Source organism: the organism of the source record quoted next, unplaced genomic scaffold (genome assembly GCF_019419815.1).
Source record: "Pyrus x bretschneideri cultivar Hongxiangsu unplaced genomic scaffold, Pyrus_bretschneideri_v1 Contig33, whole genome shotgun sequence".
Lineage (NCBI taxonomy): Eukaryota > Viridiplantae > Streptophyta > Magnoliopsida > Rosales > Rosaceae > Pyrus > Pyrus x bretschneideri.
Genome location: NW_025999646.1, coordinates 4,566,286 through 4,580,832, shown reverse-complemented (window position 1 = coordinate 4,580,832; position 14,547 = coordinate 4,566,286). Strand labels below are relative to the sequence as shown.

General features: G+C 36.8%; 2 protein-coding genes and 1 non-coding gene across 3 annotated transcripts; 1 reads left to right on the top strand and 2 right to left on the bottom strand.

The window, feature by feature from the left end:
• Positions 1–577: 577 nt before the first annotated feature.
• On the bottom strand, positions 578–704 carry LOC125480510. Its single transcript, XR_007260869.1, has one exon. It is a non-coding gene; the product is annotated as a small nucleolar RNA snoR111 (small nucleolar RNA).
• A 1,854-nt stretch (positions 705–2,558) lies between these two features.
• LOC103948240 (protein CLMP1-like) lies at positions 2,559–5,717 on the top strand. The gene has a single exon (XM_009359248.3). It carries the CDS (start codon positions 3,085–3,087, stop codon positions 5,377–5,379), a length of 2,295 nt encoding a protein of 764 aa, XP_009357523.2. The 5' UTR covers positions 2,559–3,084; the 3' UTR covers positions 5,380–5,717.
• Positions 5,718–6,017: 300 nt separating this feature from the next.
• On the bottom strand, positions 6,018–7,863 carry LOC103948231 (1-aminocyclopropane-1-carboxylate oxidase 1). Its single transcript, NM_001302321.1, is given in 4 exon segments — positions 6,018–6,509; positions 6,723–7,056; positions 7,233–7,459; positions 7,702–7,863. Coding segments are annotated over 4 exon segments (945 nt in total). The 5' UTR covers positions 7,807–7,863; the 3' UTR covers positions 6,018–6,230.
• Positions 7,864–14,547: the final 6,684 nt, after the last annotated feature.

Below are 14,547 nucleotides of genomic sequence, written 5' to 3'. Positions count from 1 at the left end.
TCGTCGTAATTTTGAGGTTCCGAATTCAATTTGCCGAATTAAGATCCTCTCCGAATCTCTATCCGGGGCCAAAAACTCAAGAAATTCAAGCCGTTTAAGAAAGAAATACGTTCTAAGGTTTGATTTTATGTGAGGTAAGCAAGAGCGGAATTTAAAAAATCGTTTTCATAGAGAAAATCAAATTGTTTCATCATATCACATACAAATCCATTAAATTATCCGTCTAATACAAATGATCGTTTTCCTTGAACTTAGATTTTCTGGGAAACATTGTTTTCCAGAAAATTCAAACGATTTAAAACAAGTTTGGAGTTCCCAATAAAATTTTTGAAATCCTAACAATAATTTAAAAAAAAATATTAAAATACTAATAACAATTTTCTTTTAAAAATATTTTTTGAAAATAAAAGTAAAAAAATTGAGAGTGCATCAGTGTGTAGAAAATCCACAGGGAGGCTAATTCTCCATAAGTCGGTTCAAAGTGAAGAAAATTTAATATTAAATTTTACGCATCATTTGCACTCTTCTCACCAACAATTTAAACTAATTAAAAACAAATTAATTAAAGTAATTTAAAATTTAGACGAGAAACAATCGAAACGCCAATTTATAAGATGACGAACGAAACGATGACTCGGCCTTTTCACTCTACCTCAGCTGCTCTTCTCAATCAAGAAACACACAAATCGTCCCTCAATTTTTTCTACAACAACCGAGGCTTTGAAATTCTACAAAATAATCAAAGAAAATGACATCCAGTTGCAACGACGAAGCACAAAACGCATACGACTGACAGAGAGAAAAAAAGGGAAGAAGAAGGAGGCGAGGAGCTCAAAATTTATCGATTTGGTGGCTGCGTATCGGGGATTTATATAGAGTCGCTCCAACCCTAGTACCTCCCTGTTAAATTACTACACTACCCTTTGTCGCGGGGATTTCGCTAATGGGCCCGCTACTTTCCACTGACGTCCAAGCCTGTAGATTCAATAGTGGGCCTGCAATGTCCAAATTGAAATGGTACCGATCGGCCGAATTAAGTAACTGCATTGTTGGTTTAAAACCGAACCGGCCCAACACTGTGTTTGATATGCCAAGTCCACCACAAGACGTAATTGGTGAATTTTACTGGTGGTTAGGTTTTCCTCTTGAGACTTTAAGGGGGCGTTTGTTGCGCCGGACTATCTCGGACTGGATTAGCTTCAAGGACTAAGCTGGACTGGCTTAGACTAGACTAAACTGGACTAACTTAGTGAAGCGTTTGGTGCAGTATTGGACTAAGAAGCTGGATAATAACAAATTCTAATATTATATTATTTAATATATAAATTATTAATATTTTATTATGATCTTATCTTTTTCTTCATCTTTTCCTACCATTTCTGTCCCACTCTTTTCCTCTTCTCTCATCGTCCCACCCTCTCCTTCTTTTTTTCCTCTTAGACCTCTCAATTCATGTCTCTTTCTCATTCCTGGTCAAACTCCTTATTGATTCCAGTGTCTATTTCTCTGTCCTCCCTCCCTCTCTAGCTATGTGTTGTTCGAATGGAACCTCACGGCTCCAATTTCCGACGAGTTGCAGGTTTCCCGATGTGTTTTCCAGCCAACCCTCGTTAAATTGGATGAAGTTAGCACCGCCAAAAAATTCATCACCATCCCTAGACCGAGATCTTAGCTTTGAATGCTCGAATCTGTCATGGATTTGAAGAAGCCCAAACAGGCCGAGACTTCCAAGCCATTTTCCGGCCACATTCGACCACATTTTGGCCTCTATTCAGGTAAAATCGTAATCTTGTCACTCCCAGCTTCAATTTGGTATATTTTATATGAACGTTGGTTGTGAAATGGATTTGAAATGGAGTCGGAAAGTTAATGATTGATCTAGGTGACCGGAGATGACGAGGAGTCTGTCGGGAGTGGTCGTTGAGCATGACGAGGTTTAGAAAGAGAGGATAGTCTTAGCTAGTCCCATGGTTATTGGGGGGTCTCGCTAAGACCTCTTAGTGAAGGGTTTTGTCCATGCTAGTCCCCTTTAGTCTCATTAATGTTAGTCCCAGCATGGAACAAACACAGTATTGGACTAATAGCTAGTCTAGTCTAGTCCAGTCCAACTTAGTAAGGGCAAACAAACGCCCCCTAATAGACTGGGCTCAGAGTTCAAACTATTCTCTCTCGCTTTATTTAGGCGAGCACTGTCCATTAAAAGTAAGATGCGTTGAACACAACTTTTAATGTGTCGAGGCAAGCACATGACGGATCATGACACCAACCTAAGGCAACTAAAGACTCAAAAGTAGTACGAGCACAATCATGTTTGAGTTGCAATTGGATCGAGTTTAAGATCCATAACAAATAGGTTGCCATAAACATAAGCACAACACAAAACACGATTAAATTGACAATTAAGAGTTTGAAATGCTTCTTACAAGTAATTTTCAATAATATGTATACAAAAAACGCTTTAAAGTTATTTTTTTAAAGCAAAACAAGCTCTAAAAAGTCCAAACCGATATTTGGAAATTGAATGAACCAGCCCTGTGAACAGCTTTAAACCAAAAGATAATCAAATCCTATATTTTACTTGATCTGACGAATGAATATTCCAGTAGGAGAGTCCGTCAACGATTCACGCACGTAAGAAAGATCGACGGTGAAAGTGAACTGAAGGGAAGGGCCCACATCAGATTAGATTAAACCCCGATTGGAAATAATTTGCAGATATCTCTAGGGTTTGAGCCACCCCAAGGGGCAAGAGTTGAGTTCGGTGTTGCTTCCAGGTACCTAGGGTTTTATCCTCCTCCTCCGTCGACTCGCTGAAACATTTCTCCGGTTGTAATTTCATCTAATCCAAAACCCCATCACTCGCAATCAAAACATTTGCGTCAAAGATTGATGCTTTTCGAGCTTGTTCATCGGTAAGTGCCCCCATTTCTCTCTATCCTTTTTCATTAAATTCTCGTCGAAAACAGTGAAAGCTTGCTGCTTTGATTCTTCATCCATCAATTTTGGATTAGATAGATACAATATTTTGTGTATATAAGTGGGAGAGTGTAATTTATAGGGGGTGGGAGAGAGGGAGAGGATTATATGGGGAAATCAGGTGGTAGGAAGAAGAAGGGAGCTTCGAACCAGGTCCCGACGGATGCGAATTCGACTCCGATTGTAAACGGTAGTGTTGATTTGGACAATTCGATCTTTTTGAAAAGAGCCCACGAGCTCAAAGAAGAAGGGAACAAGAGATTTCAGGGGAAGGACTATGTGGGTGCTCTGGACCAGTATGATAGTGCTCTTAAGCTCACTCCCAAGACCCACCCGGACCGGGCGGTTTTCCATAGCAATAAGGCGGCTTGTTTGATGCAAATGAAGCCAATAGATTATGAGACTGTCATTGCTGAGTGCACCCTGGCGCTCCAGGTGCAGCCCCGGTATGTCAGGGCTCTGCTTCGGAGGGCGAGGGCATTGGAGGCGATAGGGAAGTATGAAATGGCTATGCAGGATGTTCAGGTGTTATTGGTTGCTGACCCAACTCACAGGGATGCTTTGGAGATTGCCCAGCGGTTGAGGACAGCGCTTGGCGTGCGTCAGGAGGCTCAGCAGGACCTCCAGAGCCGCCCGTCACCTGCTGCCCTTGGGGCTTCTGCTGTTCGCGGTGCTCCAGTTGGTGGGTTGGGGCCTTGTTTACCAGCCCGGCCTGTTCCAAAGAAGGCAGCTGCTTCAGCTGGTGGTTCTGGTATATCCCCAAGTAATAGGACTGAGAAGCCTCAAACAAGTTTACCGGCTGAGAATGGACCTTTGAACAAAACCCAAATGCCAAAACTCACATTGAAGCCGTCAAATGGTCCTTCAAAATCTGCCAATCCAAGTAAGGGTAACCTGAAGGAGCCGTCATCTTCAGTTTCATTGCCAGAGGCTGCAACTCGTTGGAGACCATTGAAGCTTGTTTATGATCATGACATAAGGCTTGCCCAAATGCCTGTGAATTGTAATTTCAGAGTATTGAGGGAAATTGTGACGAAGCGCTTTCCATCATCAAAGTCAGTTTTGGTCAAGTATAAGGATAGTGATGGTGATCTGGTGACTATAACCTCTACTGCTGAACTTAGGTTGGCTGAGTCTTGTGTTGACAAGGTCATTTCAGAAGAGCCTGAAATAGATAAAGCTGATTCTATTGGGATGTTGAGATTGCATATCGTGGAAGTGACTCCTGAACAGGAACCGCCTTTATTGGAAGAAGAGGAGGAAAAACCTGTCGAAACCGAGGGGATCAAGGAAGATGAAAGTAACTCTAATTCTTCACTTGGTGAATCTGTTTTGGAGCCTGCTGATTATGAAACTGACAAGACAGAGAAAGAAGTTCCAAAGGAGAAACCAGGAGCTGCAGAAGATCCCGAGTGCAAGGAATTGGAGATGGATGATTGGTTGTTTGAGTTTTCTCAGCTTTTCCGCAGCCATGTTGGCATTGACCCAGACGCTCATATTGATTTGCATGAGCTTGGAATGGAGCTTTGTTCGGAGGCTCTTGAAGAGGCAGTTACTAGTGAAGAAGCTCAGAGTCTTTTTGACAAGGCTGCCTCAAAGTTCCAGGAGGTGGCGGCATTAGCTTTCTTTAATTGGGGAAATGTTTATATGTGTGCGGCAAGGAAGCGGATTCCCTTAGATGAGTCTGCCTGCAAGGATGTAGTGGCTACGCAGCTTCAAATGGCCTATGACTGGGTCAGGGAAAAATATTCCTTGGCCAGAGAGAAGTATGAAGAGGCACTTGTGATCAAGCCAGATTTTTACGAGGGGTTGCTGGCGCTGGGGCAGCAACAATTTGAAATGGCCAAACTTCATTGGTCATTTGCACTTGCTAGGAAAATAGATCTCGCGACCTGTGATTCTGCAGAAATGCTGACACTTTTTGACAGTGCGGAGGCGAAGATGAGAGTTGCAACTGAGATGTGGGAGAAGCTGGAGGAGCAGAGGGCAAAGGAACTGAAGGATCCAAGTGCAAGCAAGAGGGATGAGTTGATGAAAAAAAGGAAAAAACAAGGTACTGGGAATGAAGGTGATGCATCTGGTCAGGGTGAGATTTCAGCAGATGAAGCTGCAGAACAGGCAGCTGTTATGAGATCACAGATCCATCTCTTCTGGGGTAACATGCTTTTTGAGCGATCCCAGGTCGAATGCAAATTGGGGATGGATGGTTGGAAGAAAAACCTGGACGATGCTGTGGAGCGCTTTAAGCTTGCTGGAGCTTCTGAGGGTGACATCGCATTGGTTCTGAAGAATCATTTCTCCAACGTCGAAGTAGTGGAGGGGGATGAGAAAAAGGTTCAGATTCTAGGCAGTGACGTTTCTGTTGAAGCCAATAAAGATGATGAGATTCTTTCAGGGAAGTAAGATCATCTATTTTAGTGGTGGCTTCCATGAAAAGCTTCATTTTTTGCATGTTCATCATGAGAATAACCGGAGAGAAGAGGTGTAGGTTTTCTGTACTGAATGTTTGAATTCTGGAATGCTTTTTATTCAGTTTGAAAAGGTCGGGTGCCGGAATATGCAGCTGTGTACTCAAAAAGATTTTGGGCAATGTTCTTAACATTTTTCTCAATGATGATGAGTTGTTAGTGTCGATTTTATGTGCGTAGCGTCTGATTTTTTAGCATTGCTGCTCCGATTCAGTGCAGCGTGGTATGTAATTGCAATCTTTATATTTGATAAAGTGAACTTTTTTCGCAGTACTGATTAGTTTGAAGTCTCTACTTTATGTGCTCAAGGCCTGCGATTTGGCTTGCAGCTTCAGTTAAGTTGGATCTGATATATAGCTTGCTCCTCAGCTCCAATTCAGTGCAGTGTGATTTATGAATACAATCTCTGTTTTTATGATATGAATCTCAGAAGTTGTGAATGCACAATTTGATCTCTCCTTATCACTGTATCCGTGTTATCGCGCCACTATACCAATCACGTGATATTACTAATCTGTATAACATATTTAACGTAATGAAATTTTTGAAGAACATGGTGATGGGTCCCTCGAGTTTTCGGCATCTAATTATTTGTATTTGGAATCTAATCATTTGTATTTTATATAGATAGATTTCAACCACAAAAACAGTGGAGGTAAAAAATAAAAGAAAACAAAATAAACCCAAACTTTCTTCTCCCCAACTTTATTTGGCACAAACGCATAAAACCCAAGCACTAATTTTTTATTATATTTGTGTCATGTTCCATCGGACGGTTCTCAGAGCTCAGGTAGTTGCAACAGGGGTCGATTCCTTGGCCTTCATAGCTTCAAATCTTGGTTCCTTGGCTTGGAATTTCAGGCCAGAATACAGCTTCATGTAGTCATCAAACACAAACTTGGGATAAGTTGGGGCGTCCTCAGTTTTCTTCTCAAGCACTGCCGGTGCTGGGCTGATAAAGGCATCATCGCCTGGGTTGTAGAACGAGGCTATCGACATTCTGGTCCCGTCCGACTGAGCTATCACCCGGTGCATCACACTCTTGTACTTCCCATTGGTGATCACCTGCATCAAAATTAGTCTACGATTCAGTAAACTTGATAGCGAAAGTATTAGTTATATGTGCATGACGTCCACTCTTCATTATAAATTGGTCGAGCGTTGAAATGTATTGGTAACATGTCCGTAAGTTTTGTTGACGACAATGATATCAATACATATTGATGACGCATCGGACTTCCGTTCCATAAAAAATGGGTAGTCAGGTAACTGGCATACCTCAATCTGGTCACCTAAGTTTATGACAATGGAGTGGTGCATTGGGGGGACATCCACCCATTCACCATCCTTGAGAAGCTGGAGGCCGCTGACCTTGTCATCCTGGAAAAGCAGGATGATGCCACCGGCGTCGCTGTGGGCCCGGAGTCCCTTGATCAGGTCTGGCTTGGGGCATGGAGGGTAGTTGCTGACCTTGGTCCCAAAATTCGGACCCTTGGATCCATAGAAAACCTTCTTCAGATAACCCTTCTCGAGTCCAAGATTCTCACACAGCAAGTCCAAAAGCTTCTCAGCTAGCTTCTCCAGTTCCACTGCAAATTCTTTCATGGTCTTCCTGAAATATTGTTCAAAATATATACAAGAAAATCAACACGATAGTCTAATACAATTTAACCTACATGGAGGAGATTCGAACTTAATGCAACGAGGGGCCGCACGGGTGCTCTAGCCAACTTGACTAAGTCCAATTCTGTGGAAAATTAATTAAGCTTGTTGTGATTAGTGTGTGACCTGTAATCTTCCTCGAGATCAGGGACTTCGGAAATGTTTGAGGAAGGAAGGTGGCGCAAGAAGAAGGTGCTTTCCCAGTCCAAGTCGTGGATTTCGGACTGGACAGCGTCGAGGCCTTTGGCTGCCACCATTTCCTTAAACCTTTGCTCCATGGTCTTCTTGTAGTGATCCTTGGTCATCTTCTCCACAGTGTCCAAAAGCTCAGTAGATATCCCATGGTTCACCAACTTCAGTTATTTATACACAAAAAAGAGTTAGAAACGCATAGAAATGTCATAATTCTACAGAAACTAACGCAGTACCATAAAACTGGGCAACTAGGGCGGCGCATTTGTTTTCCGACCCCCTTGCGCTTAGAGACAGATTTACTTTACAGATTTCCGCTCTAAGCACACGAGGGGCTGACATCTAGTTGGTGCCTCGAGGAGGGATAAAAATAAAAGATCTCACAGCTTGTTGGGTTACGTACCTCAAAGAAACCCCAGTTCTCACAAGCATCATTGATCTTCTCCAAGGTTGCTACTCTCTCTTCACCATTGACAAGGCTCAAGTCAACAACTGGGAAGGTCGCCATTTCTCTTTGGATTGCTTGGTTTTTATGCTCTGTGTGTAGCCTTTGTTTTTGTTGAGTGGAGTACCTATAGCTATGGTGCAATTTATAGGCTCTAAAGGAGTGGCAGATCCGTAAATAATTTGGATTTTTTTATATAATCTTTTATGTCGAATGTGATCTTTTAAAATTCAAATATTTATGGACGAATTAGAATTTAATCCAAATATATATATGGTAAAGTATAACAAGGGAAAAAAAAAAAAATACATCATGTCATTTTCGATTATAAGCATTTGTATTTACACATGATACATGTAAATTTTGTATAACAAAAATGTAAATGCACTGTCTAAATGCAAAACATGAGAATCCATGTACCAATTTCCAAATTTGGTAACTGTTGACACTAAGGGGGATATATTCAATTGGGATTTTGAGGGATTTTGATTCTTTTAATGAACCTAAGGGTATTCGATTAGGATTTTAAGTGATTATCTGAAATTGAAGGTGTATCAATTAGAATTTTAAGATAGTTTATTAAAATCCTTAGAAATCCGAGTGTATTCAATTAGGATTTTAAATAAGTTTATAACATTCCAAGTGTATTCAATTAGAAATTGATTTTAAAGAATTTGAGAAAGTTGAGGAATTAGAGGGAATTGGAGAGATTTTATAATGTATTTTAAGCATCCACAAATCTCACCTCTCCTCATGAGATTTCGAGGGAATTGAATCAAAATTTTATATGGAATCTCTACAAATCAATTAAACTCCATAAAAATTTATGGATTTATAAATCCATTAAAGTCTCTCAAATTCTCAATTGAATACACCCCCTAAAGCAAAATAATACACTATTAAAGAAGAATTTACAAGTACATATAAGTGTAAAAGGAAATGGAAAATTAGAAAATAAAATTAAGATTAGATATTGAAATAAAATAAATTTAAAAAGAACAGGACTCGAGGGAGTAAGTAAGCACGTCCTGATGGACGGACCCCTACCAATTTTTGTCCTGAGGCTGCGGCCAATGGCCATGGTCGATACGTTGTTGGATCATCGTTTCTTGTCTTTCTTTTTTTACATGATTACTAGCCTTCATGCACGCGAGTTTTTTTACATGTTTACTAGTTTTTATGCACGCACGATTGGCCATGGTCTATACATTGTTGGATCTTCTTTCTTTCTTGTCTTTCCTTTTTTACATGTTTACTAGTCTTCATACACACCAGGGGGGCCAGAAACCCCAACGGGAAACCTTTCACCGCGCCACACGATTCTTTCGCGAAGCGCTCTCTCAGACGTTTCCACTCCTGCCCCCGAAAGCAAAGAGGTTTCAATGAAGTTTTTTTACATGTTTACTAGTCTTCATGCACGCGCTCACGCGCGTGCAAAAAACATTTTTTGAATCACGGCATGTTACGCTCGACTTATATATTTTAAATGTATTTATGCGTAAATTGACAAAAAGAAAGTCAGATATTTAAAGTAAATGAATAATATTATATCATGCTAGAAGAAACATCTCATAAACCAATTAAAGTAGTTGAATTTACATAATTGAGCGCGTGCAAAAAACATTTTTTGAATCACGGCATGTTACGCTCGACTTATATATTTTAAATGTATTTATGCGTAAATTGACAAAAAGAAAGTCAGATATTTGAAGTAAATGAATAATATTATATCATGCTAGAAGAAACATCTCATAAACCAATTAAAGTAGTTGAATTCACATAATAAAATCGGTCTCTATAGAATTTACAATAAGAATAGAGAAAATAATATTTAATAAACAATTGATTAAATCACATTATTGCTAGCCCATTGTGAGACTAAGTCCACCTCCTCTCCCTTAGTGTAGATAATATCGTTTGTTAAAAAAAAAAATTCATTTGACAACTAATTTAATCACATTATTATCCATGTGCGAAAGGCCTTTTTTATAACCAACATTAGACGTATTTTAAGATGTTTTGAACGTGTTTAAAAATAGAGAAAATAATATTGAATGAACAACTGATTGAATCACATTATTGCTAGCCTATTATGAGGTTAAGTCCATCCCCTCTCCCTTTGTGTAGATAATATTATTTGTTAAAAAAAAAATTATTTGACAACTAATTTAATTACATTATTATCAACATGCGAAAGCCTTTTTTTTATAACCGGCATTACAAGTCTCTTAAGATGTTTTGAACGGCTTGGTGACACCAAAATTACTATTCACAACATATGATTGAATCACATTATTACTAGCCTATTGTAAGGTACTAATTTAAAAAAAAAAAAAAACATTACTAATTTATCACTGGCATTACGCGCCTCTTAAGATGTTTTGAACACAATATTCATGATTTTTCTTATTTTTTTATTATATTTTTCTTTCCCCTTCACGTGGCCACCATCAACTTTCACTCATCCTTCCATTTTTTATTCTTTTTTCTCTTCCCACTTATATTTATATTATATTTTATGATGATCAAATTACCCTTGCATTATTTGAGATATTATATTGAGCTATTTTTGGATTTTTTTGGTTGAGGGGCAATTTTGTCCTAATATTTTTGTCGAAGCCGTGACACTAAAATTGGTCTCCGGCTTTATATATAGAAGATAAGATTCTCTTCTTTCTAAATTATCTTTCTCTCATGTTTCCTTTTATTTAAAGGTCACAATCAAGTTTTATAGAGAGAAAGAAAAAGAGTATTGAGCAAGAAAGACAGGAGCGGAGGAGAAAAGTTTTACTCCATAACCATTTTTCCCAAGCATGCTATCTTTTAAAATTACTGTAATTTAGTTTATGGTAATAGTACTTCTTTTTTCAACATTGACAACGGTCATGAAATTCAACTTGAATTATTAAACAAGTTACCGCCGCCTAGGCCCCATCAAGGCGCTAGGCGGCTAGCCACCGGCCTGATTAATACATAGGTATTTGAAAATTAAGAAATGGTACCTAGACCCGTTGAGGACACCCGCCTAGCCCGGCCAAACCTGCCTAGGCACCTACCTAGGTTGCGACTTACTTAGACAGAAAATATATAACTTTCATTTTGCAGTTTATTTTTTTTCAATAAATTGTAAGAGACATGTTGTAGACTTAAATGAACACACATTATATGCTTGTTATCTATGTTTTCACTATGTTCCAATGCTTCATAATATATATGTCATTCTATTTTTATAGTTTATGATGAAATTGTTTATATTTTAAGTATAAATTGACACTTATTTACACGAAATATAATATATTTACATAAATCCGCGTAGGCCCTAGCCCACCGTTCGACTAACGCCTAGCGTCTTTTAGAACCTAACTAGGAAAAGTGTCTTATGGATGCACGAATGCATGTCCCAAAGTTCCTTTATTAATATGTTTAGAGAGAGGGAGCATGTATGTTAATATTTAATTAAGGGAAAATTAGAATTCCATATAGTTTTTCTATATCATTTAAATTAAACATCTGTGTCAATATAAAATTTGATTTAAATTTTCGACAATTTTTTTTTTTATTAAAGTGCTTTGACCAATAGCCACTTAAGCTAAATTACATGTCATTATTAATTTTTTTTTAAATTAAAATAATTTTTGAATTTATCTTTTTATCTGCATGATGCACTTTTCCTTATTTAGTGGAGATATTAGTAATTAAACTATATTTTCTCTTCTTCCATATATGTTTTTTCGATCATAGTTTTTTTTTTTGTTATGCAAACATTTAATATTATTTCTTTTTCCAAATGGGTTTTTTTTCCAAATATTTTTTTTTGTGAAATTATATTTTTTTTGCTTTTTTTTTTTTTAAGTATAGTTGTTGACGAATTATTATTAGATACAATACATTACGTATATATTATCTACGGGTACGTTTGAATTTACAAAAATAATTAATTGATACGTTTATTTGTAATTTTGGTACGTTTGATTTGATACATATTGTTAATATTGGTACAATATTTTTATTTTGTACACATTGTGTATTGGTACATTTATATTATTCTCAATCTTATTTTCTCTTAACGTACTAAAAGAAAAACTTATTTCGGTATTTTGATTTTGTAGGATTTAAAAATATTTTAAACTATTTTGAAAAGAAAATATCTTAAATTGTAGATAATTATTGCTAAATTGTAGCATTATTGTGAAAATAAATTGAATCTAACCAACTTTTTTTTTTTTTTTTTTTTTTTACAATTATCTCTAACGGAGGAGAGTGTAATCAAAAGGCTAGATTATAGAAAATTTGTTACGATATATATAGCACCAAAATTATGACAAAAAAAAGTTTAATTAAATTACTAAAAGGCATGGATGTTTGATTTAGAAAATTCAAAACTGAGGCGCCTATATCAAAGGATCTCTTTAATTAATCATCTTTTGTCACGTCATGATATAGCGCTATCTTTTTACTTATATATGTTGCAACATATAGTTTAGATTATGCTCTAGATCAATATAACATCGATTATATCAATGCTTATATCATACTATGTGGATTAGTAACACTGTAATTACATTTATTTTCCATGTTCTTTTTTTCTTTCTTTCTTAATAATGGCAATTATAGCTTAATTATGCAGTAAAAGCCAAAGGAAGGCATGCCACAAGAAGGCAATGCTCATTATTCATCAACAAGAGAGAAGCTTACGAAAAGAAAAAAAAATTGTGCGCAAATCAGTGAAAACATTTAGCTTTCGATCGATCATCTGCTAAACAATAGATTACAGGATCTAGAACTAGCTAGTTAACAAATTAATTAATTTGTCAAATGCATGGCTTAACTAGCTCCCTTGCATGCATTGAACAAAGAACACGTGACCAAAGAAGCTTGGTGGCTTGATGCTATGTCAGAGAGAGTGGGCTACTTAATAAGTAATTACTGGTGGTTGAATCCGAATGTGGTGGTTAATTTTCGTTTCAAGTTATAAAACGAGTAGACATTTTTTATTGTATTCAAAACACAATTACATGACGTTATTTAACTCAATTTATAAACTTATAGCATGTGAGTTTGTTTTTTTTATTAATATAAACTAAATGTGGGACAATCAACGGATTCATATTCTCTTCAGACCTGCTGATCAAGTCATCTTCGCCGTTTGATTCAATCTTGCGGTCATGAATTAATTTTAATTTATCAACTGTGTCACTCATTAAATATTTCTCCTAAAACCAAGGGGCTTCTAAGATTCAACCAAAGACTAGAGAAAAGCTATGGGCTGCGAAACATTGAAACTGACTAATTTGACGAAGGCTTGGACGCCTTTCTCCTCCATCGACTGCTGCATTCCAAATCAACTTTCAACATTCTTACCAATCAAAACCAATTCAAGAAATCCCATCTTTAAACTTAATTTCAACTTTCAACTTTCGGTCGCATGACTCTGAGTCACATGCATGATGTCGCTTAGTAAATGTGTCACTGCCACGACCTATTTATTCTATGTTGGAAGTAACCTAAATAACGACTAGAAAGTAATATAGTGTCATTAACAGTTAATCACTTAGTTTACATTGACATGCAAACCCTAATTCAATAAAGTTACCAATAAAGAAATAAGTTTTGGTTGTACATTGGAGTTATGGGTAATTAAGTGCTGAAGAATAAGATTAATTAATTAGTGTTTAATTCCTTCTGAAAGTGTTTGCAAGCCTCACTTCCTTGAAAGTCATTTTGACCCAACTTGCCCCTTTAATTATATTTACGAATCCCACTTTATATACCTTTTCACATTTGCATCGATCTTGAACGATGCCCTTTTAATTATATTTACGAATTCCCACTTTATACTTTTCACATTTGTATTGAATTTTGAACGAAGAAAACTGAAAATATGATTTTAGCCTTTGAAATTTAATTTTTTTCACATAAAACCCGTCATAAGTTTTTTACTTAAATAAAACCCATTAACTAGATTCCACATCAGCAAATTCATTAATTATATTTGACTTTACAGATTTAAAATTTTTCGATGCCCAAAACACCCATATCTGAATGTTTGATGTACACAATTAGTTCCATATAGATTGTAAGGGAGAATTAATGATTTTACAAAAATAATAAATAATAAATTTATTGCCTAATATATAATAACAACAAAACATGCCTAATATTTGTAATAATACATGCTTAGTTAAGTCAACAAATTATATTTTACATATAAATGTAGGTAAATTATTTCACACACATATATATAACAAAAAAAAAAAAAAAACATGCCTGGTATACTTAAAAATTCATGCAAAATAATTTACCTAGAAAAAATGTTATTTGATTCAGTGCACCTACTATTTGAATTATAAAATGTTAGATTGCTTAAAAAAAGCAAAATAATTTCCCCACTATATGTAAAATACATGCAAAATAATTTAGCTACATAATTAAGCAAGCCCAATGTATGCAAAATAATGTACCAACATAAACAAATATTATTATTTTATTTAATACTATTTTACCTATTATTTTGTACATATAATAATAAAATGTGCCCAATGTATATGATGATACATACAAAATAAAATACCTACAAAATATGTGACATCCCACATCGCCCAGGGGTGATCCTTATATGTATATCCCATCCCTACCTAGCACGAGGCCTTTTGGGAGCTCACTGGCTTCGGGTTCCATGGGAACTCCGAAGTTAAGCGAGTAGCGCGCGAGAGCATTCCCAGGATGGGTGACCCATCGGGAAGTTCTCGTGTGAGTTCCCAAAAACAAAATCGTGAGGGCGTGGTCGGGGCCCAAAGCGGACAA

Excerpts from the sequence above, each read along its gene's own strand:
- LOC103948240 (XM_009359248.3), top strand. The coding sequence starts at position 3,085 with ATGGGGAAATCAGGTGGTAGGAAGAAGAAGGGAGCTTCGAACCAGGTC.